This window comes from Lagopus muta, chromosome 12, assembly GCF_023343835.1.
Source record: "Lagopus muta isolate bLagMut1 chromosome 12, bLagMut1 primary, whole genome shotgun sequence".
Lineage (NCBI taxonomy): Eukaryota > Metazoa > Chordata > Aves > Galliformes > Phasianidae > Lagopus > Lagopus muta.
The window spans coordinates 18409083-18426046 of NC_064444.1; the positions used below are offsets into that span (position 1 = coordinate 18409083).

Sequence of the window (16964 nt, forward strand, 5' to 3'; positions counted from 1 at the left end):
AGAGATTTTCCAGTCTTATTTAATAAATAAACATATATTGACACTTCGATGATTGCAGTCGCAGGGATGGTAGGCAGGGAGGCCGGTCTGGGCAGCCTACTGGGGCTCTCCGCAGCTAGCTGCCCTGGCTCCTCCTTTTCTCCAGGTCAGCCAACAAGTCCACGATCTCTGTGGAACACGAAGCCAGCGTTAGCACAAACAGAATCACAGAATCACAGAATCACCCGGGTTGGAAGGGACCCCAAGGATCATGTAGTTCCAACCCCCCTGCCTGGCAGGGCCACCAAACATACATATTCAGATCAGGTTGCCCAGGACCCCGTCCAGCCTGGCCTTAAACACGTCCAAGGACGGGGCATCCACAACCTCCCTGGGCAGCCCGTTCCAGGGCCTAACCACTCTCCTAGTAAAGAACTTCCCCCTAACATCTAACCTAAATCTTCCCTCCTTCAACTTAAAACCATTTCCCCTAGTCCTGCTGTTGTCAGCCCTTTTGAAGAGTTTACTCCCCTCCTGGGTGTAGGTTCCCTTCAGGTACTGATAGGCTGCAATGAGGTCACCCCGCAAACAAACAAAGTGCTTTTGGTGCCTGCGAACCTGTGGTTTACCCAGCCAGGCCTGCGCCGACCCCAATGATGGAGAACCTTCCCCATTTACCCGAGTTTGCAATTAATTGCTCTTGTGCCATGCCAAAAGAGCGGGCCTGGCTGTGTGTGGTGTGGATAAATCCTGCTGTGTGAACAGGGTGTATGAGGAGACCGTAAGCAGGAAGGGCTACAGAAGGAAACCTGCTCTTGGGAGACCTGGTGGCATCAGCAGGATGAGGGGTGATCCCAAAAGACAAAACTGGGCAAAACCCGATGGAAAACAAGGGGCAGATTCGGCACTGAGGCAGCTGACTGACTGAGGGACCCGTGGGGCACGTGTCCAGGACACTCACGCTCAGCAGACGGGCGCTGGAATGGATCGAAGGCCCGACACTGGTTGATGACTTTCTCCAGCTCTTCTGGACAATCTTCTCCCACTGGCTCCTGGTACTGGTGGTCACAGATTTTGTCTCTGATCTCCTGGAGAGAGCAGCCTAAGTGAAACAAGGACATCAGGAGGCGTGGAGGCTCACCAAAGCCATCCTGCAGCCTCCTCCATGGAGAAGCTGGCAGAGGGGGCACCCAAACTGCGTCAGCAATGAGCTGCCCCCATCTTTGCTGTGACACCGCTGGGCCCCATTGAAACAGGATGTCTTAATGCTTCAATGCATAGAAACAACAAATAGAGACAGTGTTTCTTGCATTCTTGTGGTTTAACCATGTGCAAAAGCCGTGAAGACGTCATACAGACCCAAGCACTGGGACCCACATACTATGGGATGCTCCAGCAGCTGAGCTTTTACACAGGGCTGTAGACAACTTCTGACTCACCTTCAAATGGGATTTTGGAGGTTGCAATCTCCCACAGCACGACCCCGAAGCTGGAAAAAGACAAGCAAGAGTTTCTCAGCGTTCATCCCACCACGTCATCCTCCTTTCTGACGGAGAGAGCTGGGGGCTACGCCTCATAATAATGTTTGATTAAACCTGGCCTCCATCCACAGCTTGACAGCTTGACATCTGCCCACTGGCATCACACCTGGGAGGGCTTGTGGGGCAGACATACCTGTATATCTCACAGGACCTCTTGTAGGGGCAATAGACGTCCATCAGGTTCTCGGGGGCAATGTAAGCCAACATACAGACTTGGTTCAAGTTCTTCTTATTGACTTTTCTCTTGATGGAAGACTCTGTTTCACACAGCTCGAATCCTGACAGCTGTTTCCAAAAGTTAGATTGAGAAAGGCAGAGGCGTTAGAAATGTAAAGTTGGTCACCGGTTCTCAGCTCAACTTTTGTGGCCACATTTCTTCTTGCATTGAATTCTTCACATGCATGGTTGACAGCTAAATGAAACCTCGCCACCCCCCCGCTCCTACCTCTAGAGCTTCTCCAGGCGTGGTCCTTACCTTCACACAGTAATCCCCAGCCACCAGGAACTTGCTGCTGCAGATGCAGCCGTGCAGTCGGGACTTCTCCTCCGTCTGGTGCAACCTGCAGCCAGCCAGAAACAAGAGCAATGTGTGCCGTGTTGGGGCAACCTCTGCCTCGGGGTGCAGCAACGTGTGCAGGTGGCCCCCCAGGTGGCCTGCCACCGATTTAGAGCTCACCTGTAAAGGCCCCTGGCAGCTCCCAGGGCCATCCGAATGCGGACTTCCCAGGAGAGATGCTGTTGCTTGGTCAGCACCTCCCGCAGCGTGCCGTGCTTGCAGTACTCCATGACGATGGAGAAGCAGGGAATTCCATCTGATGCAGAAAAATGCATGCTGAGGGGGCAGCTGGCCCCAGGACAGCCACAGACCAGCTCATGTCAGGAGAGCTCCCAGGCACGAACCACGGTAAGCCAGTGCTGGTTCTGCTGGGTAGAACTGGCTGGACGTCTCTGTTTTTGGGGGATCTGAATAATGCTTTAGTGCTTTACAGCAGAGACCTGCCTCATCCCTGCAAGAGCCTCAGCAGAGATGGGGGAAGCAGCCTCTCAGGCATGCCCCTTTGTGTCACCTCGAGCTGTCTGCCACCAGCTAGCACTAGGGACGGGCAGGGAAGCAAGAGGAAGCCCTAAATGGCACACCCCGTACCTTTCTCCTCAATGCAGATCCCATACATGCGCAGAATGTTTGGAGACTCAAACTTCTTCAGGGTCTGAATCTCCTTCTCAAAGATGTCTCTCACCTTCCTGCAGAAAGGGACAGCACAGTGAGGTCGTGGAGTCATAGAAAGGTTTGAGTGGGAAGGGACCCTAAAGGCCGTCTGTTCCCAGCCCTGCACTGAGCAGGGACACCCACAGCTCCATCAGCGCTCAGCTCCCTGACCTTGGCTGTGTGCAGGGATGGGGCAGCACCAGCTCTGTGTGCAGCCTGTGCCTCACCGCCCTGAGCGCGAAGGACTTCTTTCTCAGCTCCAGTCCAAACCTCCCCTTTTGGTTTGAACCGTTTCCCCCTGTCCTATCACAACAGACCCCACTAAAGAATCTTCTTTCTTCCAGCCCCTTTAGATTCTGAAAGGTCCCCATGGCAAGATATGTCGTGCCATTCTCCCAACCGCACTGCCCTGCGTTGCTCCAACTCACACTGTGTCGGTGGTCAGCGGCCTCTTGAAGGTTTTGATGGCGACTGGGTACTTGAGATACTCTCCCTCATAGAGGTCGTAGCGCTCAGTGTCCTGCAGGTGCCTGCGGAAGGTGAGCTGGTCCCGCTCGATCTCAGTGATGGCTTCCCTTTTGCCAACATTGACCTTCTTCAAACCTGCTCACGCCGCACCGGGAGGAAGGAGACACAGATCAGGCAGGGCTGGGGGAAAGCCAGCGACTCTGTGGCTTAGCAAAGCCTTTTACAGGAGCGTTTGTCCTTTCTAAAAGGGACATGGAGGGCAGATCTCTTTGTGACGCCAACTTACTGTCCATCACTCGCACGATTTTGTTCAGCTCGCCTTGCATCCAGTCCACCTTGCTCTCCATGCACTGACTGCCCATGTGCATCTCCCAGGCCTCATCTTCAGGCTCTTTGGTACCTGGGGTAAGACAGATAGGCGCAGAGATGGGCTGGGTGAAGTGCAGCACTGGCACTGGCAGTTTTTCTGGTCCCTTTGGCTTTCCCCAGCTGTTGCCATCAGGCCGAAGCTGGGCTGGGGTGGGCTGCCAGCTCCCAGCCAACCTCCGGTCTTGGGGAAGGGACACACTAAATGCACACTTACTTGCAATAACCTGGTCCAGGAAAGCCTTGTCATCCCTCAGATCCTCAGCATCTTGCCTGCGACAGATCTTTGTCTGGAAGGCCTCCAGCAACGCCTGCTTCTGCTCTGCTTGTAGCAGCAGCGAGAGCCCTTGGGCGATGTCCTCCAGGCTCCTGTTCACCCAAACAAACTCCTCTCCGCTGCTGCGGGCACTCAGGAACTTTTGGATCCAGCTGGTCTGGCTGTATTTTATCACCAGCTTCTGGGCTTCCCCCAGCGCCTGGAGCAGCTTGGTCAGCATTTGCTCTTCGTGGTGGGAGATCTGCCAAGATGGCTGAGCCTGCAGGACCCGCACGGGCCCCAGCAGGATGTGGATGCGCTCCACGAGGCGCTGGCACTGGTGCTTGCAGCACCTGACGTGCTCAAACTGGCTGTGGATGGCATGGGCGATGGAGAAGACCTTCTCTATGATGTCCATGCTTTCAGCCAAGGGCTTGGCTGATGGGGACGTGGGGCAGCGGCGTCTGCTGGAGGTGACCCTTGGGCAGTGCTCACAGGTACAGCGTGGATCTTCCTCACCTTAGCTGTCAAGGAACAGCCTTAACATGGCACACAACACCCCACAGCCCTCACCTCCCCAATGGCTGCTCTGGCATTTGTGTAGGTTGGAGTGGACACGTGTGAACAAAGGCACTGGTAGCGGTGGTACCGTCACACCATCACACAGTATCCCAAGATGGGAGGACTGAGGGGTCCAACTGCTGGGGCATTTTGGCTTCTTTTGCGTGAATTAAAGCAGGAGCAGCCAGAGCAGGATCCGCGATCTCCCAGTAGCATCCCCCAGCTGTGCTCCCCAGCATTACCACCCAGATAACAGTTTTTTCCTATGTTTAGGCAGCCCCAACTTCATGTCATCTCCTCTCCCCCCAGGGAACCTTTGCTAAATGAAATCAAAGAGTGCAGCTTACCCGGCCCCGTTCTGCTCGCCTCCTCCTCTGCCGTCTCTCAGACTGGAGAGGAACCAGGGACGCGGGGGTTTATAGGGTGCTTTCCCAGCAGCGGAAGCTGCATTGTGCAATGTTTAACCACCGTCACAGGAAAGCGGCTCCAGCTGACGGAGGATGGTGCAGAGGCACACAGTGCCCCTCCATGCAGGATCGGGGTGCTGGAAGGAGGAACCCCCCACAGGAGGCACTTTGGGAAAGCAGGGTAGGGAGGTGTCTGTGCCCCCTGCGTCGATGCTGCCGTTCCAACCCTTTTTGCCACATGGCTTTCCCAGGGCTTGGTACCAAAAATCCCAGCCCCGCAGGGGGGCTGTGTGGAAGGGAGCAGCAGCCCCCAGCCCCAACTCCAGCCCGACCACGCAGCCCTCCCCTCTCTCAGCCCATCCATCGTCAGAGGAAGCGGGTTACAGGTGAGGAAAGCAATGCCTGCCCCTACCGGGAGGGCAGGAAGCTTCGCAGGGCAATTTTCGGAAGCTCGGGGCCACGTGTGACACCCATTGCCCAACTTCGGGGAAGTGGCCCCAGGGCCTTTCCAGTGACAGAGGGCTGGCTGTCACACAGCTGATGGGAAGCATCTCCCTCTCTGCCACAGCTCTGCTTTTCTCAGTGGCCCCAGGCAGCACGGGGAGGTGGGAAAGGTGACGGCAAGGGATGGTGACCTCGAGAGCCCCCCCAGAGCCAGGCCCTCAGGGAACGATTGGAATGGATCATCTTTTAGGTCTTTTCCAACCTCGATGATTCTATGATTCCATGAAAGGTTTTATTTTTCAAAATATACAGTTTATTTACAATTGCCATGTCTACAGTTGTACGTAATAGCTTCATTCCGAACCTTTAAATATCTGCAGTAAACATTAGAAAAAAAATAATAATAATAATAATCACAGGATCAGCCCAAAAAAACAAACCAAAAAAAAGGCATCTTTTAGCAATTCCATTCATTGGAGTTTAAGTTTCAAGTAGCTGAGGACCACATGAATGCAAAGTCAAACAGACCTGGCAGGGAGATGGGAGCGCTGGTTAGAGAAAGGCCAAGGCCAGCCCTGCCAGACGCCCGGCACTGCAGAGCAAGGGAAGCCCGCTGCACGGGCAGGCAGCGCGGGTTTGGTTTGATTTCCCTGGGTTATTTTGCCTCCCCCCTCCCCACAGGCAACCCGAGAGGTCGGAGCCCCCGGGTTGGGCGCAGTGCAGTGGGCGGCTCAGGGAGGCACTGAGAGGCGGGGGTGCGGGGTGTAGCAGGGGGGGCTCGAGGCAGCCGGCACTTCATCCTCCAGGCACAGAGGTGCCCGCTCATCAGTGCCCTCAATGGGAAGAGCTGGAGCCCCAGCAGCCTCCTCCGGCCCCCTCCCCACCTCCATACCCCCCAGCCCCACCGGCAGCACCGAGGGGATGGAGCGGCCCCACGACGGGCGACGGAGAGGGACAAGGGGGACGGTGCCGACCCTCGGCAGCACAGTGTTCTGAGCCCTCACGGCCCTGAGCACGGTCGGCTGAGCGCCGGGGCCATCAGTCCTCTTTCTCAAAGGTCTCTTCGGGGATGAGCGTCCGGAAGGGGTGATCCCAGAAGCGGGTGGTGATGCCGAAGCCTGCAGGGGAGGCGAGAGAGCGCTCAGCGCGGCACCGCTGGACGGCGCTAAGCAGGGCTGCGCCACCGGGACTGAGGGAGCCGGGGCAGGGAGCCGTTACAGCCCGAGCTCCGCAGGGCCCCACCGCGTGGCCGGGACGCAAATGGCACCCGGCTCGGTGATGACACCAGAGCGGGGCGGTCCTTTACGGGATTGACGGCGCGTCACCCGGCCCCAGGGCAACAAGCAAGGGCGAGGAGGAAGAGCAGAGGGAACAACGAGAGGAGCCGGCTGGGATGATAGCTTATCTGGACAGGGTGCTTTCTCCTAGGAAACCGGGCAAAGGGCAGGTTGAGCAAGGGGAAGGTGTGGGGCAGAGCAAGGGAAGCCTCACCCTGCACCCGCCAACAGTGCCACGAGGAGGGCTGGGCACGGTGTGCCATTGCCTGATGGCAAGATGGGCACGGAGCAGGGCTCCCACAGAGGGGCACTTTGTCTGTCACAGACACCCCCGCACCCAACCGAACCCAACAGAGCGTTCCCAACCTCCGTGCCCATTCCCAAGCCAGAAAGGCACAGCACAGCACGGCAACACGGCGCTACCTGACTTCTGGTGCTCAAAGTGGTGCTTGACGTGGTACGCCTTCAGCCCGTACAGGTAGGTGCCTTCCTTCGGCGAGCCGTAGTGCAGGTAGTAGTGCATCATGTCATACACCACGTAGCCACACAGCCCTCCCACAAACACAGACAGCCCCAGCTCCTCGGGCAGCAGCAGCCGCAGCACGCCGTAGAAGAAGGCCATGACCAGCGAGGCCGGCACCGGGGGGAAGACCAGGCGGGAGCTGTCAAAGGGGGACTGGAAGCGGAGAGAGACGGTGGGACGGCGAGCTCCTCGCTCACCCCAAAGCCTCCCTGAGAGCTGGAAGCATCCGTCCCACAAGCAGCGCCGTCCCCACGCGTGGCGAAGCCACCCCCAGGAACCCTCCCACCCCAAATGCATCCTAAGCAAGGCACCATCTCCAAGGGGGCAGACGTAGCCCCCAGTGAAGCTAGAGGGAGCCTGCTGCTTTCCAAGTCTTGCAAGCCGGGCTCGTGGTTTAACTCAGCTGCTCCAAGCTCATCCTCTGGCATTAGCAAAAGGCAAGGGCACCCCGAGAGGAGCAGAAGCTCTGCCGCTCACCTTGTGGTGCTGCCCGTGCAGCAGGAAATGCAGGGTGATGAGATAGTAGTTACTAGCGGGTGGCTTCATGTGGAAGACAAAGCGATGGATGAGGTACTCAAGCAGGGACCACAGGAACATCCCCAGGAGGAAGATGAAGGGGAAGCAGTGTTTGTGCACAGGGATGGAGTACTCTACACAATGAGACATGCAGCAGTCAGCGAGGCGGGTGGATTCGCATGCTTCTATCCGTGGCCATCCTGATGCCAGCAGCCTGGTGAAGCTCGCCTCTCCCCCCACTTGTTTGGTTCCCCTCAATTTGTGCTCTTTGGGGTAGGAGCCGATGCCAGCTGGGACTGCAAGCATGTCCTTACGGAGCAGCTTTCCCCACCCAAACAGGCAGCACGACCCGACGGACACAGGCAGCGCTTGTGACAGCGGAACAGAGCCGCTGCTGTGTTTTTGTTTGGCAGAGAATACAGCTGTCGGGCGCTTTCCCCCGCAGAGCATTTTTCCACCACCTCCTCCTTTTGCTGCCAGCAAACCCTGTGTCCTCCCTTGCAAAATTCACCCTGTGCTCACTGGCAAAATTCCCCCAGATCCAAGCACTGTGTGGCAATGGGAAGAAAACCCCCTGTGGGCAGCGAGATGCCCGGTGCGCAGCCCATCACCCTGCATGGGGAGGCAGGAAGCACAGCTGGTAACACAAAAAGAGATGGAAAGAGAATGGGGAGGAACAAAAGGATGCGTGATGGATTTATTCCAGCCCAGGACAGAGGCAGGGAAGCCAGAACATCAAAACCTGCTCTGATTTTGGGCACCGAGCGAGGCAGCTGGCACAGGGTGGCACCCGCAGCGGGGCCAACAACAAAGCTGTCACCCAGCTGCCCGCTGCCCGCTGCCGGGGCTGCACATAGTGGTGGATTCAGGGGGAGGTGCTGGTTGAACAAGCCGTGCTCTGTGCGAGGCTGGTGGTGTGAGAGCCGTGTTTGTTCACCCAGCCCCAGCGTCAGGGCAGTGGGTGGCGGCGCAGGGGGACGCGGCCATCGGTGAGCAGCGGGGCTTCATTTTGAGTATGGAGGAAGGGAGGCAGCTCGGGGCTGTGCCCGCTGCCCTGGGCAGCCCGCTCTGCGCCCACCGCTCTCTGGGGCGGCAGCTCCCTCCAGGAACAAACCCCAAACGGACAGGCAGGGGAGCGAGGCGAGCTCAGCCAGCACGGGTGGCTGCGTGCAGGGCAGTGCTGGGGGCTGCGGGGACTGGGGACAGACTGCACTCATGCAGGCGTGCGCTGAAGGCCAGGGACGGGTCGTACCTGCGGTGAAGGAGGAGAAGAGCCTGGTGTCGCCCTGCGCCAGAGCTGTGTAGCTGAGCCAGCTGAGGTAGAACACCACGGGGGTCCACACCAGGAACACCACGTACCTAAGGGGAGAGGGGATGGGTCAGGGGGGCGGACCCACATATCTGCACACCTCCATCCTCCCTCCGCCACCCCAGGATGCTCACCACGCCGTCTTGGAGAGGGCCTCAATAAAATCCGAGTGGAAGAGGCGGATGGGCCGATCCACAGGCTGGTGCACCCACTCGTCGTACTTCTCCCCCAGGTAGCCCACCTGCCACAGCAAGGGCTTCCGCCAGTCCACCAGGTCCTGGGGGCACAGGGCTGTTGGTTAGCTCCCTCCCTCGTCCCCTTCCCGATAGTACCCACAATCTGGGGGGACTCATGGAATCGTTAAGGCTGGGAAAGGCCTCAGATCCCCAGGTCCAACCCTGCTCCACCCCGCTGTGCCCACATCCCTCAGTGCCACATCCCCGTGGCTCTGGGGCACCTCCAGGGACGGTGACTCCCATCCTTTGGCAGCTGTGCCGCTGCCTGTGGAGTCTGGATAGGGATGGATGTGGTCACCCAGCAGGGCAATGACCCCAGGATGTGTGGGAATGGATGTAGATGCTCCACACCAGCAGAACTTCAGAGCAAAATCTCATTTTGGGACACACGCAAAGGAAAAAATTCTCTTTTAAAGGCAATCGGTGGCAAAATATTCATAGTGAACAAAGGGTTTCCTGTTGGTCAAATAAAGATAAAGGCTGGTGCTCCCCAAAGAGCGCTTGGCACAGCAGCCACGCGGTGCAACAAGAGGCATCCAAAGGCACCTTGGGGACAGGGAGAAACCCTGGGACACCGAGCTCTCAGTCTGCCCAGCCAGGACATCCCTTGTATGTCAGCAAAAAGGGAAAAACAAATGATAAATGAATAGAAATAATAATAATAATAATAATAATAAAGCAAACAGCGCGAGGCGTGGCGTAGCAGCACGTCCTGCTTATAGAGGCAAAGCTGCTGTCAAAGAAAGGCACCAGTGCCCACAGAGGAGCCTCCCGGAGTGGCTGCTCCTGGGCCATAAAGGCAGCGCTGTGTGCAGGGCAAAGGGCAGAGCACGGCCTCACCGTGCCCACATCCACCGGCTTGCAGCGGGGATCCAGCCGTGGGGCTGCAGCGTCCAGCGGCTTCTCGGCCTTGGGGCAGCTCTGCAATGAGAAAGCGATGGTTTGGGGGTGCTGGGGAAGCTCGGGGTCGCCGCGGTCGATAGAGACCACCACCACATCTCGTCCAACCGCCCGCCTGCCGCAGCGCTGCCTGCTCACCACGTCCCCATGAACCACATCCACGTGTTTCTGCAATGCGCGCACACACCAGGCTGCTGTTACGGCTGGAGGGCACTGCGGTGTTTGGGACATCGAGGCACACGAGGGCCGGGGGCACAAGGATGGAGAAAAAGGGGGAATCCCCCCCACGTGGCTTTGCCCACCACCGTGGTGGCACCTCCATCTCTCCGTGCTTCTGGGTGCCGACGCACCTTTCCCCTGCCTTGTCACCTCGGTTACCCATTAACCAGCCATAGGTTTTCCCCAGATGGTTGGGACACGTGGGACGGTCCCCACACAGCGACACGAGTGGAGGTGACACGGCCTCAGCGGTGCCTCGGCGGGCAGCCAGGGCTTTATGGAGCCCTCGTGATGCTGACGCGGGGCCGTTGACCGACCCACTGCCAGTGGGACAAGGTGACACCCGGGCCGGGCAGCAGAACCGAGTGGGAAGACCTTCAGCTTTAGGCGTCTTGAGTCTTCCCGCTTGGTTCTGCCGGACGGAGACCCCGCGAGCTTCAGCCGAAGGGGAGGCGGCGGCGGGGCTGCGCCGTGGGCGACGCTGCCGCTGCCTCTGACGCGGCGCAGGGCGAACAGGTCCTGCCGGAGCCGTGATGTAAGGCAGGGAAAGTCGCGCCCGCCTACGGAGCGCCACCGCCCTGCACCTCGCCCCGACCGCGGGCGGCCCTGCTGGGAAGCGAAGGAAGGCTGCGCTGCGTTTCCACCGCGCGGCACCCAGCGATGCTCCCGTGCCCGCGACCCCTGTCGGCCTTATGGGGCGCGGACACCCCAAGCTCACCCCACGGTGCCCGCGTCAACATCCCGCCTTCAGGCCGTGAATCACAGGGCGGTGAGATGCGGATGCGAGGTGACACGGCCCATAAAACGCGGATTTAAAAAAAAAAAAAGATAATAATAAAAAGCAGGGCCCTTTTTATTACAACACCTCCCAGCAGGTGAGCGCCTACGTACGCTGAGCTCACACGGCGCCGGGAGATGCGCGGTGACTCACGGCAGCGTCGCGCAGCCCCGCGGAGCTCTGATGAAAGCCCCATTGCTCAAATTGCCGGCTAATTATACGATCCGGTTCCCCCCCAGCGAAGCTGCTGAACCCCGCCGTCTCGCGGAGCTAATTGCCGTTCCTCGCTTTCATCTGCGCTGCGCTCCGTGCGCGCACTTCGGCCACGGAAATGGGCACGAGTGATTCAGCCCCCGATAGCCGCCCACCCGCCGGGGGCTGCCCCGGACCCACACGCTCCATAATTAAGCCGGGCTCTCGTTTAATAAACTCGCATTCCTATGGGATGTCCTGCGGCGCAGCACCTCCTCCAAATCCCCACCGGGGCCGCGTCCGCCCCAAACAACCCGAGCATCGCCAAGGGCGCACGCCGGCCCCAGCAGGGCTGCTCTCACCCCGGTGCCACCGCCATCCAGGACGCGTTATCCCGTGCCAGGCAGCGCGCGATCCCCTCGCCCGGTGTTATCGCACCGGTATTTGCCTTCGCGCAGCGGCACAGAACCCGTTTGGTCGGTACCGGCGCTCGGCCGAACCTGTCGGGCTTGTTGTGGAGACTGCGTCCCAACAAAGGCGCTGCCATCGCCGGGCTTTGGGGCTGCAAGAGCCGAACAAAGCTGTGTCTGTGCGGGGCCGGAGAGCAAACAGCGCCGGGAAGCACCGCCGGTCATCGACCCCGCGGCACCGGGCATTCGGTCAACGCACACCGCTGCAGCAGCAGCGCTCCTACAGCCCGCCCCGCACACCCCAACAGCCCGGCTGCGGTGCTGGCACCCAACCCCCGGATCGCAGTCCGCAGACCCCCCCCCCCCCCCCCCCCCCCCCCCCCGGAGCCTGGGTGTGCCCCAGACCTTTGCACCACAGGTGCTGGGCGCTCCGCACGCAACCTGCATCACGTCCCAAGCCCTCGTGGCCCTGAGTGCCGCACGCAGCTCAGCCCCATAGACAGGGACACCAGGGACACAGGCGCCCCATAGACGCCGCACAGCTCTGGGGGTGCCCTGCAGACGCTGCACAGCTCAGCTCACCCCGGACACCTGCAGGCACCGTGCAGCTCCATCCCACGCTCACGGGACCCGGCTGCCCCACAGACCCCACGCTGCCCACTCCAACCCTGGGGCACCCTATAGGCCCATTGCACATCGGCTCGCTCACCCAGCACACCCTATGGATCCCATTCTCCCCGACTCTTGAGGCAACCTACAGACCCCGTATCTCCTATGCCACCCTCATGACACCCTACAACCCCTTTAGTGTCAAACCCAACTCAGGGTCACCTTATGGATCCCCACCCCCCCTTAGAACTCACTACAGACCCCGTACCCCTCATCCCACCCGGCACACCCCACTGACCCCAGACTTCCCAAACATTCCCAGCACACCCTAGTGGATCCTATACTTCCTACCCAACTTCCACACTACCCTACAGACACCACGGCGTCCATCCCAACCCTGGGGCACCCTGCAGACTCCATACATCCCAACTCACACCCAGCACATCCTACAGACCCTAAACTTCCTACCCTGCTTCCGGGGCACCACATGGACCCCACAGCGCTGAGCCCAGCTCCGAGGCACCCTACAGACCCCACACCGCTCCCCCCACCCCCGGGACATCCCGCACACCCCGCCCCGCTCCCACCATACCCCGCACACCCCACACCTCCAACGCCGCTCCCAACGCACCCTCCAAACCCCGCACCCCTCCGACCCAACTCCGGCACGCCCAACGGACTCCGCACCCCCACCCCGCTCCCGTTGCACCGGACGGCTCCCGCAGCCCGCAGCCCGCTACCTGCTCGTCCCGCAGCTCGCCCACGTAGTACTGCTCGAGCCAGCGCCGGGCGTTGGCCGAGTGCCGGTGCGGGGGCCCGTCTAACGCGGCGCTCACGTCGGTGCCCGCTCGGCTCCGCAGCAGCCGCTCGCCGCCGGGATGCAGCCGCACGAAGGCGCTCAGGTCGTACAGACGGCGGCGGCACCGCACCAGGCACTCGCCCCGCGCGCAGCGATCCCGCACCTCCGCGGCGCTGAAGGAGCGCGGCGCCGCCATGGCCCCCGCCCGGCCCCGGCCCCGCCGCGCTCTGCCGCCACCTGCGCGCCCGCGCCGCTCATTAGGCGGGGAGGCCACGCCCCTCCCGCGCGCCCATTGGGTGGGGGGTGGAAAAGGGGGAGGGGCTTGTGGAGGGTGGCCCCGCCCACCCGGCAGGTGCGGGGTCGCAGAACGGAGGGCTGGGGGAGCGGGGGGCGATGAGAAATGGGGGCTATGGGGTGAGCTGCACCCTGCGCCTGTCTGGAAGACTTCAGAGAGCGGTGAGGCACTGGAACAGGCTGCCCAGGGAGGCTGTGGATGCAGGGATCCAAGGCCAGGCTGGATGTGGCTCTGGGCAGCCTGGGCTGCTGGTTGGCGACCTGCACACAGCAGGGGGTTGGAGCTGGATGAGCGCTGTGCTCCTCTGCAGCCCAGGCCATGCTATGATCCTATGATTCTAAGGAATGGCAGAAATGTGGGGCGCAGCAGTGATGGTGGGACCCCTTGGGGCAATGGAGGTGCGGGTGTGCCCGAGAGAGAGGACGGGGTGATGCTGGGGGCACCACGGCTGTGGGCACCCTGGTCCTGCTCCCCCGACCCCTGGCTCTTTGCAGATTTGTCACCATTTGATCCAGATGGGCCCCCAGCTGGGAGGGCAGGATGGAGTCCCCCCCCAAGAATCCCTCCAGGAGTGGAGGTTAAGGGGTACAAATAAAGCGCTGCTGACAGCTCTGCTTCTCCTCCCCATTATCCCCCAACCCCTCCCCCCCGCTGTGGCTTCTGCCCCCGTGGGTGTGAGGCTGCCTCAGGGGACGCCCCCACGCCGCAGCCCAGCCCAGCCATGGGTGCTCCCTGCCCAGGAACGCGGCCCCCCCTGCCCTGCAGCACCCCAGGCCCGGCTGCTGAGCGAAGCCTTTAATCGGGGCAGACTCCAAAGCGCCCGTGCCCCCGCGTGACATCTTTGCCCAGCGGCAGCTCGAGGCCCACCGTCCTCATTTCGGGGTCCCCGAGCCCCAGGGCGAAGCAGGGGGTTTCCACTCGGGGATGGGGGCGGAGGTGGATCCAGACAACCCCCATCCCGAGGGCGCGTCTGGGGAGCAGCACCCAAAGCACGGAGCACCCTGCACCCCTGGAGCCACGGGGACGGGCAGCGCCCTGCAATGCAGGCGGAGGGACTCCAGCCACCAGCGCGCCCTCGGGCGCTGCCGACACCCGCGGCTCCCAGACCGGTTCACCTGCCCACCGGATGCAGGAATGCGGCCACGGCGTTTGCGGGGACGAAGCCCTGCAGCCCTGACGCCGGGTTCATGGGGACTTGGCTGCACAGGAAGCAGCCCGTGCAGACGCGGGGTCCCTCGGCAGCTCCCTGCTCGGGCCGGTGGGAATCAGCCCTTCCTGCCTCCTCGCAGTCACCGCGCATTGAGCAAGAGCGTTCCCAAGGCCGGCGCTGCGCTCGCTGCAGGGTGTGAGAGCGTCCGGGAAGAAGTTCCTCCTCCCTCGGCAGGGTTGCACAAACACCCGGAGCTTTTCCACCGCGCTCCGAAGCATCAGCCGCCCTCCAGCTGCAAGGCATTCAGATACTATGGAGATAGCCTGTAATGATCTGTAATAACGTGCAAATGCCACAATCCGTCAGCCTGTCATCTTTAAATAACAAGTCTCCCTTCCCTCCCAGCCTAGACGTGCACTCTCGAGCATGGAAATGAAGGCACGCAGGGGTGGACGGCTGGCACGTAGGGAGCTGCGGGCAGCCACACTGCTTCCAGGGTGACACAGAGGGGAAGTGGGTGTGGGAATGGGGAGTGGGAGCCCCGGGGGGCCCAGAGGATGCACAGCAAGTGCAGTGGAATCGCATGGGGAGGGGGAGCTGCTCACGGCACGACGACCAGAGCACACTTCAAAAAATAACTTTAATTTTAAGAGATGTCTTCTGCTTGTTGCACAGCAGGAGCCCCCGGCCTGAGTTATCACAGACACAGGCCAGGCCAGGCGGCAGGCACGGCCCCATAGAGAGGGGTCCATCCAGGACATTCTCCAATGGAAGGCACAAACCTGTTGCCTCTGTCATCCCCACCGCTTTTCCAAACCCCTTTTCCCCTTGAAACCATCACCAATTACTCATCAATTCCCCCTGCACGGAGCAAATGTTCTGCCTGTGTCTTCCCAAACCTTTCTGCATTGCCCCCCGCAGGTGAAGGGAGACCTCGAAACCTGCTGTGGATCCCAAACAGAAAAGCAGCTGCCTCTCCCAGCCCTGAGGACGAGCTGCCAGCGAGGCAGGGACAGGCAAGTTAAAGTGCACTGAATCACCCAGGGCAGAACGCAGGGACACTTACTGAAGAGCAATAAACTTCTGGAAGAAAGCAACTAATCCTAGTGGCTGTGGTTGCGTGGCTGGGCTTTTCGCAGCAGGGGCTGATACGGAACAGTGGGAAGAAAGTATTCAGGAAATAATGCTGAAAAACGTCATTTCACTCTTGCTTTATGGGATAACCTCAGCAACGTAAACAGCAGTTCAAAAATAAGGACCCTGTTGGCTCAGAAAGTGACTTGGAGCACAGCCACTTGTTGAGCACAGGTGACAGTGAGCCTGCAGAGCTCACTGCTGCTTGCAAATTATTTCTGCCTCAAGTGTGTGAAGAAGGCTGTGCCTGGCTCACCCTTGGCCCATCCAGAGGCACCTGGAAAGACATTAGGCAGCTGGAGCAGGTCTGGCTCTGCCAGCCGAGTGCTTTCCAAAGGAACTCCGACGCCCTTCCACAGCCTGGCAGAGACCGGCCAACATTTACACTCCTGCAGGACAAGTGTGAGCTCGGTGGTGCGGCATCCATCGCCAGCAATGGACACACTGGAGTTTGGTCCAAGCGGTCTGGAAGCAACCCAGGCAGCGCAGTGACACTGGAAGCACTCACAAAGGTCACCACCAGTCCTGCGCCGGCTCCCAGCACGGCTCCTCCAGACGCCGCAGAGCTGAGTCCACGTGGCTCGGGAGTTCCATCCCCAGTCCCCTTCCCGGGGCGCTGTGCTCTGCCGCCGTTCAGAAGGTGCTCTCGAGCAGGCAGTGGCAGCCGCAGCCCGTGGGGCAAACCTCCTGCGTGCGAAACCACTCCATCATGTGGCTGGTGTGGCCACCGTGCCCACAGGTCAGGCAGAAGTTGGAGGAGCCCCGCACGGCCACGTGGCAGATGGCGCACTGGAAGGTGAAGCCCTTGCAGATGGCGCACTGCGTGCCCCGCGCCTCGCTGCGGCAGTGGCTGCAGTACACACCAAACTCTGTGGGAGGGCAGAACGGAGAGCGAGACGATCAGTGCTGCTGGAAACCGCGGAGTCATCAAGGCTGGGAAAGGCCTCGCAGATCCTGAAGTCACAGCCCAGCCCAGCCCCACCGTGCCCACAGCCCTCAGTGCCACATCCCCGCGGCTCTGGGACACCTCCAGGGACGGGGACTCCCTGCTGCCTTGCGCAGCTGTGCCACTGCATCACCGCTCTTGGGGAGAAGAAATTGTTCCTAAAATCCCACCTGAGCCTCCCTTGGTGCAACTTGGGCCCATCGGCTCTTGCTCAGGTCGGAGCAGGAGGGATTCCTGCTTCACAACGGGACAACAATCTGTGTTTCACAGACCTCAGTTTGTCTCCCAGAGGAGCAAAGACTTATCACCACTGACAGGCAGTCAGAGTGCTGGACATAGGCTGGCCCACTGATTGTCCTGATGGCTAAACAGCTGTTGGATGGAACATGTGTCATTTCTAGACTGAGACACGCTGCAGAGAGGAAGGCTTCTGGCTGCTCTC

General features: G+C 60.3%; 3 protein-coding genes across 7 annotated transcripts in view; all 3 read right to left on the reverse strand.

Moving 5' to 3' along the window:
* Nucleotides 1-37: 37 nt before the first annotated feature.
* MLKL (mixed lineage kinase domain like pseudokinase) lies at nt 38-4759 on the reverse strand. The gene is made up of 11 exons (XM_048958198.1): nt 4726-4759; nt 3779-4341; nt 3482-3595; nt 3156-3330; nt 2665-2762; nt 2197-2332; nt 1996-2080; nt 1654-1805; nt 1419-1468; nt 941-1081; nt 38-168 (listed from the first exon to the last, which is right to left on the reverse strand). The coding sequence occupies exons 2-11, from the start codon at nt 4233-4235 to the stop codon at nt 116-118; spliced, it is 1461 nt and encodes a 486-aa protein (XP_048814155.1). The 5' UTR covers nt 4236-4341; nt 4726-4759; the 3' UTR covers nt 38-115.
* A 737-nt stretch (nt 4760-5496) lies between these two features.
* FA2H (fatty acid 2-hydroxylase) lies at nt 5497-13207 on the reverse strand. Its single transcript, XM_048958199.1, has 7 exons — nt 12939-13207; nt 9931-10011; nt 8989-9131; nt 8798-8904; nt 7507-7679; nt 6930-7182; nt 5497-6347 (listed from the first exon to the last, which is right to left on the reverse strand). The coding sequence occupies exons 1-7, from the start codon at nt 13191-13193 to the stop codon at nt 6268-6270; spliced, it is 1092 nt and encodes a 363-aa protein (XP_048814156.1). The 5' UTR covers nt 13194-13207; the 3' UTR covers nt 5497-6267.
* Nucleotides 13208-15080: 1873 nt separating this feature from the next.
* The window catches only part of WDR59 (WD repeat domain 59), a 48287-nt gene continuing 46403 nt past the window's right edge, over nt 15081-16964 (reverse strand). For all 5 annotated transcript variants that reach the window (XM_048958165.1, XM_048958166.1, XM_048958168.1 and 2 more), the window contains one exon: nt 15081-16445. In XM_048958165.1, coding sequence (XP_048814122.1) covers nt 16210-16445 — 236 coding nt within the window. In that variant the 3' untranslated portion in view covers nt 15081-16209. The remainder of the gene's footprint in view (nt 16446-16964) is intronic.

Excerpts from the sequence above, each read along its gene's own strand:
- MLKL (XM_048958198.1), bottom strand. The coding sequence starts at position 4,235 with ATGGACATCATAGAGAAGGTCTTCTCCATCGCCCATGCCATCCACAGC. Across the intron at positions 2,333-2,664 it reads GATCTGCATTGAGGAGAAAG|ATGGAATTCCCTGCTTCTCC; the intron begins GTACGGGGTGTG and ends TTTCTGCATCAG. Across the intron at positions 2,081-2,196 it reads GCTGCCAGGGGCCTTTACAG|GTTGCACCAGACGGAGGAGA; the intron begins GTGAGCTCTAAA and ends GGCTGGCTGCAG.
- FA2H (XM_048958199.1), bottom strand. The coding sequence starts at position 13,193 with ATGGCGGCGCCGCGCTCCTTCAGCGCCGCGGAGGTGCGGGATCGCTGC. Across the intron at positions 7,183-7,506 it reads TGCACGGGCAGCACCACAAG|TCCCCCTTTGACAGCTCCCG; the intron begins GTGAGCGGCAGA and ends CTCCGCTTCCAG. Across the intron at positions 6,348-6,929 it reads CTTTGAGCACCAGAAGTCAG|GCTTCGGCATCACCACCCGC; the intron begins GTAGCGCCGTGT and ends CCTCCCCTGCAG.